Raw genomic sequence first — 10,107 nt, 5'->3', positions numbered from 1 at the left:
TTACCCAGCATTGCCAACTGTAGTGGAGTAGTGGATTCATCGCGTTTGCAAGAAGGACATTTGCCATTTCTCGTACGGTTGCAACTCGGGGGGCTTTCCTCGCTCATCCATGGATAGTATCCACTGGGTAAGAGTTATTTCTTCAGTAACAGACAGTTTTCGATTCCTTTCCTGCGCATGCTCTCGCGTCGTACGGCCTTTCAATCGATCGTGTAATGTGGAATGGGGAACATCATATAACACAGAAGCTTTTCGCAGACTTGAGACTTGGCCCTTCTTATATGCTTGAAGAGCCAAAAGAATCTTTCCTTCCTGATTGGAAGCTTGTGGGAGTCTTGAGGTAGGCATTTTTGTTGATGGGAGTGGAGGCGCGTAAGCGTGGTGAGAAGTGTCCGACTAGGTCATTTGTCCGACTAGGTTATAGATTACGTTAATAATAATTAACGCTGATACACCAGTGAATAATATTATTTCAATTCAACCAGCGAGCCCACCTGGTCGAGCGAGGCCAATGGGGACACGGCAGAGCGGGAGATAGCCACGCTATCGATCCCGCCGCCTCCACTAACCAAGGGCGTTCTGCCCGTCACGGAACTAGCCAAGCGGTCCGATCCAGCCAGTCTGCCAGTGCTGCACTCACGCTGTCATCATTTAGGCCTCCTGTATCGATTTCAAGTGCTGCTTTAGTTGCAGGTTAGTCCAGCGAAACCGGCCCAGACAATATGCCGTGCTTCACCGGGGTAAGATGCGTGACTAATTAGAAAATTTTAGGACGGAAGACCCATTCGGGCCATTGCGTCCTAGGATTCGAACACGACGGACTCAGGTTCAATATCAGCACAATTCTTATGCGAATGTGGACGGATACTAGAGAAAGAGAAGACGAATCGCACCGGTGCGTTGTTCGGTATCTGAAGAGGACATTCTTTTTTTTAACCTTCTCTCCTTGTAACCTTTTAACCCCAATGTCCACAGCTCTACTACGCTGACGAGTCGCATTGCTCCCTTTTTTTTGCCCCTTGTGCTTCTTCATTATTATTCCACGCATTCATGACCCGCCAAGCAGTAGCCTCCGTGGGCAAAGCTTCTCTTCGTCGATCCTTCTGACCAGAGGAACCTACAACGCTACTGCGTAGTCGGAAGTACCTAACTGCGTACCCCGTACCACCGCTTTCAACCCAAGGATCGTTGCATTTGACCTTGTATACTCCGTACCCTAAGATCGTCACGCTCTCCCCCACGATGATGGCTCGATGGGGCTGGTCAGCTAACGCCGGAAATGCACGTTGTACTTCCCCCCGAAGCGCTAAGAATGCCTGGGCCATCAGTCGCCCTACAAACGTACAACATGCTAGGTTTAGTAAAAATTAACGTCGACCAAGTACTGTCCCCTGTAGTTGGCCAGACGCTCGGGATTTTACGTATGTACGCTGCATATGTAGGATGACATGCATATGCACGTTTCTTGAAACGCAATTTAGTGCTGGTAAGATTTTCCACATGCAAGCTAGAGGCATGAAATACGGAGTATATCTGTGCTGTACCAAGTCGATCGATGGAATCCAGACAGGAGAGACACCAGCAGCCGATCAGAGCTTTCCCCTTCCATTTGTTGGTATTCATAGTAGTATCTCTATAGACTAGTTTAGCACGCTGGTGCTTCACTGGCAGTGCCTGGCCGTTCAAGCTGGGTCGACTGCGCGTTCAACCACACACGAGCAGCCATCCCAAAAGAAGCAATAGGATTTAGTACCTGGTATTTGTTGACAGAAGTAGAAATGTTCAGAAAGACGGTTTCCACAACCAACCAGCCTTGTCAAAACAAGCTTCGAACTCAACACCTCCAAATAAGCCAACCGCCCCGTATAGGTCGTAATCGCCCTCCAATCCTTCGACACTACCAGCATCCTCGTCGACTTCCTCATGAAGATCCCATCCGCCCACTTCCCGTCCATTACGTGTGAAGAATATTTTGACCTGCAAGGTTCGAAGTGCTGAAGCTGATCCCACGCCTTGCAAATCACCAGCATCAGAAAGTTCAAAGGTCATTCCCAAGCCCACGGTTTCTCCCACATTGAACGTTGTCGTGAATTCCCTGCCACCGAATGAATCATTTACAAAGCGACAGCCGTCATCGGAGAACACTCCAACACTGCCCCTTTCCCAACCTGGAGATCGCCACGTTGGGTATGGCTGTGCCAGGAAACCGATGGAGAATCCGCACGCGTCCGCAGCGGCGGCACGTGTCCTTTTATCCAGACCAAGGAGTTTGACCTCGAAGTAGATGGTCTTGGATCTCTTCGTCGCAAAAGGCGAGTCCTGGGCAGCGAAATAGAGAGGCAGGCTTGTTATGAGCACACAATCCTGGCAGTCTTCCCGACTTCTACCTTTCCATCTTCCGTTGCGGATCGTAGTCAAGGTCCCCTTAAACTCCGGTGGTTGTATGAGACTGAAATCGTATCTCTGTACATTGGAATAGACAACGTCTGAAGGCTGGACAGGCTTCCACAGAGGAGTATTGTCGCAGAAATGATGCGCACGCTCCGCATCATCACTCGACGCATTGCCTGTGGCCGAATACAGGAAACTCACTGCAGGCGGAGGAGGGAGTGTAGCTGTGTCTGGTACAGCTTCCTGCCAATTGTGATAAGGTGGAGGGGCCACCTCAGTGCTCTCATTGTTCGGAGATAAATTTCCTGTTTGATTGGATGGCTGGCCCTCCCTAGACAAGTTGGCTATATTCCCACCACTTTGAGGGGATGTCCCTAGGGCTTTGGCCATTGCTGACTCGTCAATTTGTGTAAGAAATATCGCCTGGTAATGGTGACTAAGTAGTTCTCTTTCTCTCTTTTTCCCCCTGCCGCAGGGTTTCCGCTCGCAGATGATAGCGTTGGAATCGATCCTCCTTTGAATGATTGTTTATGTCTTGACATCAAAGTCTGAGTACATAAGGTAATGTCAGCTTCAGTGATTGCACATAGTACTTAGGTAAGTGAAGGAGCTATGGCTTCCGGTACAATACAGTTTATGTCGCAAGCAGGAAATAGGACAAAGTTTTCTGTTACCTTTCCACTTGAGCTAGGCCTAATTTGTGCTCCCTGAAAGTCACAGTGATAAAATAACGATTACTGGACACAGCTACTTCGTAGGGTTGTAGCATTCCTATATATAGGAAGTATGGGGCTGTGCAAATCACTGCCTGCAGCATAGAGACTATTGTGATATGTATCATCATTTGCATGCTTACTCTTACAACACAATCACCCATTATCCCATATTATATTCATTCTTCGACTTCCCCCCCCCAACCCCTCCCCAAAAAAAAGCCAGAAAGAATCGAGCACTGTCATTCAAGACGGAAATTCAAATCTTGCCAATCTACCTAACCTCCAGCATTGAGAAGTCCATCACCTGCTGACCCATTTTGATTAATCCATTTAACCGTATTGGAAGTCCACTAGAGCTAGTCACCTAGTGACACGACGCATCAGAAGGTCCGCCATTGGCAGTACTCATATTCTCACATGAAGGGTAGAAGAAGGCCGCCACTGCAATGATAACATAGGCGGCAATCAACAAAGCACCCTCCAAATAGTTGCTGCGACCATCCAGCATAAGATAATTGACAATAAAGGCCGACGCAAATAGCGAGATAGTCTCGAAGAGACTGAAGTAGAGAGACATTTCGGTATTTAAGCACCATCCAAGCAGCACAATGACCGGTGTCACAAAGAGAGCAATTTGTATGCTGCTGCCCAGTGCGACGCCGATTGCAAGATCCATCTTGTTTTTGCTGGCAACTGTGACTGCAGTAACATGCTCAGCAGCATTGCCCACAATAGGCAAGATAATCAGGCCGATGAATGCTTGACTTATTCCAGTGCTGTCAACGAGGTAGTCAATGGAGTCGACAAGAAATTCCGCGCAAGCTGCGACCAAGCCAGTGGTTACTAAGAGTAAAATTATCGCAGAGGCACGAGGCAATCTTGGCTTATCTTCGTTTTCCTTTATCTCGACCCGCTTCTTAGAGACTAGGTGGGGTAACGGCTGAGCAGACGGTATCGACGTGGCGACAAGCGTCCCATTCAGACGATCTGGCAGAGAACTAGCGCGACGGAGATATGATCGCGGCGGCTTGACTTCGGAGACGGGACCCGGCATATCCAGCTGCGCAGGTTGCGCGGAGGGTGACAACATACTCGATGCCAATACATGGGAGAGTGCTGGCTTATAGGGCAAGTTACGAATATTGAACGAACGTCTCTGTACGTCACCGCGCGGTGGTGGAAAACGATCAGATGGGGAAACAGGGGCAATCCATGGAAAAGCTTCCTCATCGCTCTCATCTGTGTTCTCATGTGCTTTTCGGCCTTTGCGATGCTTGTGTCGACCATGTGGCATGCTTTTTGTCTTCTGGAAAGATTCACCGGTAGTCTTTTTCATTTGCATGGTTTCAAAGTCACGCGAGGTCACCTCGGACGAGGGGTTTGACACCTTTGCCGATTGCTTCTCAGGTATCGTATCTCCAGCCTGATTCGCCTCGAGTCCATTGGCTCCATGATCAGGAAGAGTTTCTGAAGTGTCGTTGACCGATGGTAAGTCTACGGCACGAGAACCAGACGATACTGTTCGAATGAAGGACGGGAGCGACGGAACCGAGTTGGTCTCCTTTGAGGCGAAGCTAGATTTGCGTCTTCTCTTCTTTCGGAGCGCGTTTCTGATACGTTTCACTGTGGTATTGGAACCCGAGGTGGCATCGCTGTCGTTGTCACTGGACGTGTCGGAGCTAGGTGAAGAATGCAGCATCTCTGCGAGGACCCCGGGATGGGACTCCTCGTCGATCATGTGTTGAGGTGTGCTCTCGTAGATATAAGCATGCGACTTCAGCTGGAAAAGCAGATAGAGGATGTAAACCAGAAGCAGAACCTGGAATAGTTAGACAGCTGCCAGCAAATGGTTAGAAAGGAGCTTGGTATCTTACAACGCTGGTACCGCGGCTGACCTTAACGACAGCGGCATCCGCAGCCTTGATGGCGCTGAAAGAGGCATGAAAAGCAGTCTAATGCTTTCAGCGATGGGGTTTAATAGCTGCCTTGTGAAAACTTACAGGCAAGAGAAGACTGATCACACTCAGACTAAGAAGGCAAGCACTCATCTGAGTAATGGCGGAATTGTAGAGCTATATATCTGCGTTAGTTTCTCGTGTACATGCTTAGGGGCGCGATAGGCTTACCTGTTCACGGAACCGAAGCCCGCCAAACAAAAAGCACATGCCCAGGATCAGCAGTAGATTGGCCAGGATGGATCCGAGAAGTGACGCCTGAACGATGGCAACTTGGTCCTACAAATAGGACATCAGCAAGAGTAACAGTCTAAAATTGAGGGGTCTAAGAAAACACTTACCGCTACTAATGCGATGCTATTGCAGGAATGAGACAGTCAGTACATACGAATAGCAGGGTAGCTGAAACAAATGCCCAGGTTGAGGGAAATATGACAGAACCGTACATGCTAAAAGGAAAATTAGCCAATTCCACTCGCAAAGATTGAAAAAAACCTGGGGGAGGGGGAGGGGGGTGATTAGTTATACAAGATAATAAGCTCCACTGCATTGCCAAACGTCACATTCAGGAGAGCACCAATTGTATCACCCATATTTGAGGCAACACATTCTGTAGCGTAGCCAAGCATCGAGGCGAGGGGAATAATTGCAATGGCATTGATCGCGAATACCACAGTCGGGCTTACCGGGCTTTCATCGCCCATGCTCCGATGCAAGGCACCCAGGGCGATTCCGGCAGGGACAAAAAAGAGAAGCCAATTTACCCAGCTCGAAACCACAACCATCTTGGCATATATATATAACCGGAAGAAAACGTTCGGACTGCCCTCCGATCCTACGGAGGGAGCCTTCGTTCGATCATGCGCACCCACGGGAATGGATCCTGTAGGAGACAACGATATCGAGCCATGTTCGACCTGATCACTAGACGACTGCTGAGTAATTGACGTTTGATGAGCGCCTGTAGGTGAAGACGCAGTCTGAGGATGGAGGCCATCGTTGGGAGCTGCTGGGCGAGTGTCTGACGGGCTCGTGACGAGATGACTACTACGATCACAGTGGCGATCGCTGTGACGAGGGGTTCCAAACGATCGGAGGTTCAAGGCATATGCATTGGTACGGTCCCAGATGCCGGTGCGATCTATAGGCGGTGGATCGTCAGAGGATTCGTTCATCGAGCAGTGGTCGTGATAGATCGCAATAGACCGGGTAATGGGCCAGAATCAGGCTAGAACGAAAGAAGGCCCGTACAAGATGCAAAGCAAGTTTTGAGTCAATGAAGACAAGAGGCGAAGCTGAATAATAGGAGATAAAGGGCAGAGAGGTCTAAAAATGATAAGGGCTGCAGGATACAGTGGCGGAGCTTATGTAGTCCGGGAGAAGCAGAGGTGCTCCGTACTCCGTACGGAGTACACCCTCTGGATTACTCCGCACAACCCCCTAATGTGTTTTGGGTAAAGCCCGGAAGACGTCACACATGGAGCAATTATTGGGGCGTTCCCAGGTCCCAGATTATCTGTTAGCTTATCGCTGATTATCAGAGTTCCTCCGGGGATTCGCATGCTTATCGCAGAATGAATCCTGATAGCTACGATCAAGGACAGCAAAAGGTCCGACTACAGAGGACTTTCGAGAAGCCTTGGCCACTGAGAGAAACTGGGGCGCCAGCCCAATTATCACGATGATTCTTGCTGCTGCTGGCATGACTGAAGTAGTGAGCCTGGAATGCCTAGTGGTCAACCCCACAGACCTCTCTGGGCCACGGAGTCGAGGACCTGTGTCGCCTTGCCAGGGCTCCTACTATAATTGGACGCTCGCCGTCACGCCAAGCCTGGCGTCATTGTCATACACGCAACACCCACTGTCCGCTCCCCCTTGCTTGGCGAGTTCACGACGCCTTCGCCTGAATTCCACTCCCTCCCCAGTGTTAACGATGCGTGAGGGGCTACAAAATGCCCTGGTACTTCAATCTCTCGGGACATTGAACTGCACCCCGAATTTATGTACAGTACAGTAAGATAGCTCGACTATGTCGAGAAACCTCATCTGCACACAACAAGGACTATCGCCAATACCAGGTCCTGCATGTGTCCAAAAATAGCTGAGTCCTGTCCTATCCTAGTTCAGTGAACCACGTGTGGCCAAGTTGTACAGACTACGGAATGATACTCCGTACATAATATTAATCTCTCGCTTCTCCGACCCGCCAAACTTGCCGGATCTCACATGCAGGTGGCCCGTTCACTTATCTTTAGCGACATTCACCTATTAGCGAGACGAGCAACTAGATCTTCACTTCAAGCATTGCACCCCTTGTATGTACTTGCGGAGGCACTCCGTATCGACGTTTCTGATTGGGGGGGGTTAACCTTGTCAGATCCTACTACTGTGTTAATACCTACCTATTTGCAAGAGGTTCAGAACAGGTTCATGCACCAAAAGAGTTCTCCCATTTCAAGAAATTTCACCACTCGCAGCGTGTTTTGGTTTTCATATACTGGTTTGGCCTCTTATCAAGCTGGGACTTGGACCTCTTCAGATTTGAGGTGATCAGCATTTCGATGTCGTCGAGCATCTCAGCCTCTGTTTGAGAAGCCTATCATGTCCGCAAAAACAGATCCCACACGTCGTCCCAGAAGACTGTCATTTACACGACAATCACGGAAGCAAGACTTGAATTTTGAGTCTCTCTCATCTGGCCCGAATGCTATTACCGCTAAGGATACTAACAGCCAATCACACACACAACCCTATGGCTCTCGCGAGGAACATGATAAGAAACTGCCCTATCAGCAGTCAGCACCTGGCTCCAATTCCCGAGAGCAGTCTGAGATCTGTCTGTCGCCGACCTGGAACAGGGAAAAGAAACAGAAAAGATGGACAAGGGAAGTGTACTATATGGGACAGAATCAAAGCAAGATTGACGAGACCTCGAGAGAGCAAGAGCTGGCAGAATCCGGTGGAACTTCTTCTACAGTTAGCCAGGGTCCTCGCCGTTTGACGAAGAAGCAGCCGCTGGCGAGTTCTCGCCGGGCTTCGATTTCAGGTTCAGATGTGTCAAGATTATCGAATATACCTGCGTTTCTGAACTTTTCGGGGCGTATGCGCCATTCACGAGCGAGTTCGACTCACGACACAACTGAGAAAAGACCAAGAACATCATCAGAAGTAGCATCGCCTGCCCAACTTGGGGATAAGCTAAACTCTCTACGAATACCCCGATTATCCAGTGCGTTGCCGGAACGCTTTGGAGCGTCAATATCGAGGGACTTGGCGTCTTGTCAGGGCCCGGACCTCTCAACCAACGCATCATTAACCCAAGATTCGCATAAAAGCCGAGAATCTTCAAATTCCGCAAGCATGACAGCATTCACAGGAGAACTAAAGAGACCTACTCTTCGGAGAGCTGGACTACCATTCTATCAAGAGCCAACCAATACGTTAAGCCGCAGTCGGCCGACCGCTACATCTAGGGCAGTGACGGGCGAATCTAGGAAAGGTACCCAGAACCTCCCAGACATTGAATCTTCAAAGCTCTCTGTGCAACGGAATTCGACCAAGTTGGAACTCGAGGGTCCAAAGATCAGAGCAGACACGCTGGAAAGTAATCGTTTCTTGAAGCCATTGATTAGTACTCGCTCTGATCCTCCGAGACCATCACAGAGAAGAACATATCAAGCTGGAACTATTCATGATTCAAGAGAAGTCTCCAAAGGTCCTTTCATGGGGCATGATGCAAACATTATCCAGCAACGCATGCCTGTTATGACGTCAGAAACAAGGACTGTTGATCTAGCTCTTGATCAGTTAAGAAAACAACATGAAAATCGGTCTTCAGTCTCATCGGTCAAGTCATGTCATACGGCTCATTCAGAACATTATAGCACAGCAGCAGAAAATTGGTCTTCCTGTGATTCCTTAGCGCCCAAAACATCACAGTTTCCAATCACAGAACCCCTAGGATCAACCTCCAGTGTATCTGATTATGTGCATCTTCCCTCTGGTGACAAAGAACTCCAGGCAAAAAATGAAAGGGCGCCCTTTGGGCCCCAAGATGAGGCACCTGCCTTAAACGGCATTCACAGCGCAGCTGCCAATGACATCAACACCAAGAAAGAAGGCTCTCAGCAATCAAAGCCTCTTGCCAAGATATTTGTCATCTGCTGTAGCTGCAAGTTCTGGCATGACATCCCTTCAGAGCTATATCCGAGACTGGCTGTCCCAGAGAAGTTCTCACCTAATCGACTGGAACGATCTATTCCAGTACCTGGTCAAGATATGACTGGCAGCAAGCGCCAGAATAGCGGACACAGACCGCATTCAAGAAGCAGAACAATAGCACGTTCACCAAATATTTCACATGAAACAAATTTTATGACTGACCCCACCACTACATCTACCCCTTCTGCTGCAGTGAAGTGCTGTTGGTGCAACCACAACATGACCAGGTCCTGCTGTACAGGCTGGACCACCATTGTCTACCTAGTCGAGAGGCATCATTGACCTGGTATGACCGTACTTTTGCAACATGTCAGCAGGTTAGTGAGTGAGCTAGGTTGCCTCTGAATTCTTGATTTTCTTCTGAAAGGGAACAACATCATGTCCATACTGGTAGTGGTGGTTTCTGTGCAATGTCTTCGTTTTTCTCCCCCTTTACTCTTTCTTAATCTTTTGCTCCTTCGTGCCGTTGATTTCTCTCAAGTCCAAGTATGACGGTCTCTAGTTCCGTTCAATACGGCAAAGTCGCACCGTGCACACTTTTCTTTTCACCATTGGATGAAATCGGGAAGGCAGAGTGTGAAGTCAAACTCTAGTAGCTAATTGTCTCCTTAATGGGGTTGTGTTTTCACCGCATCCTCGAAAAGACAATTTCTACTTTTATTCTTCTATTACTAGACCATGTTGATCCCTGGGGTTCGCGCAATCCTGCTCACTGTAAATAAGCAAACTGTGTAGTATCCAAGCCAAGATGAACCTCAGTATTGAACGTTGACATGGACTGGGGCTTACAAGGTAATTTCTTCTAACTCTTGCTATTTCCTGTC

At 48.8% G+C, this 10,107-nt stretch overlaps 4 protein-coding genes across 4 annotated transcripts; 1 reads left to right on the top strand and 3 right to left on the bottom strand.

Moving 5' to 3' along the window:
* On the bottom strand, positions 1-348 carry T310_3687 (uncharacterized protein; the record flags this gene model as incomplete). The annotated part of the gene is made up of 2 exons (XM_013473453.1): positions 1-17; positions 77-348. Coding segments are annotated over 2 exons (289 nt in total), but the record flags the coding sequence as incomplete, so codon positions are not given.
* Positions 349-1,682: 1,334 nt separating this feature from the next.
* T310_3686 (uncharacterized protein) lies at positions 1,683-2,781 on the bottom strand (the record flags this gene model as incomplete). The annotated part of the gene is made up of 2 exons (XM_013473452.1): positions 1,683-1,753; positions 1,809-2,781. The coding sequence occupies 2 exons, from the start codon at positions 2,779-2,781 to the stop codon at positions 1,683-1,685; spliced, it is 1,044 nt and encodes a 347-aa protein (XP_013328906.1).
* Positions 2,782-3,471: 690 nt separating this feature from the next.
* T310_3685 (Membrane bound cation transporter) lies at positions 3,472-6,237 on the bottom strand (the record flags this gene model as incomplete). The annotated part of the gene is made up of 6 exons (XM_013473451.1): positions 3,472-4,926; positions 4,982-5,059; positions 5,108-5,179; positions 5,234-5,341; positions 5,451-5,511; positions 5,591-6,237. The coding sequence occupies 6 exons, from the start codon at positions 6,235-6,237 to the stop codon at positions 3,472-3,474; spliced, it is 2,421 nt and encodes an 806-aa protein (XP_013328905.1).
* A 1,426-nt stretch (positions 6,238-7,663) lies between these two features.
* T310_3684 (uncharacterized protein) lies at positions 7,664-9,565 on the top strand (the record flags this gene model as incomplete). Its single annotated transcript, XM_013473450.1, has 1 exon — positions 7,664-9,565. One exon carries the CDS (start codon positions 7,664-7,666, stop codon positions 9,563-9,565), a length of 1,902 nt encoding a protein of 633 aa, XP_013328904.1.
* Positions 9,566-10,107: the final 542 nt, after the last annotated feature.

This window comes from Rasamsonia emersonii, assembly GCF_000968595.1.
Source record: "Rasamsonia emersonii CBS 393.64 chromosome Unknown ctg1118621760075, whole genome shotgun sequence".
Taxonomy (NCBI): Eukaryota; Fungi; Ascomycota; class Eurotiomycetes; order Eurotiales; family Trichocomaceae; genus Rasamsonia; species Rasamsonia emersonii.
The sequence above is the reverse complement of the archived record's forward strand: the minus strand, read 5'-3'. Positions and strand labels throughout refer to the sequence as shown.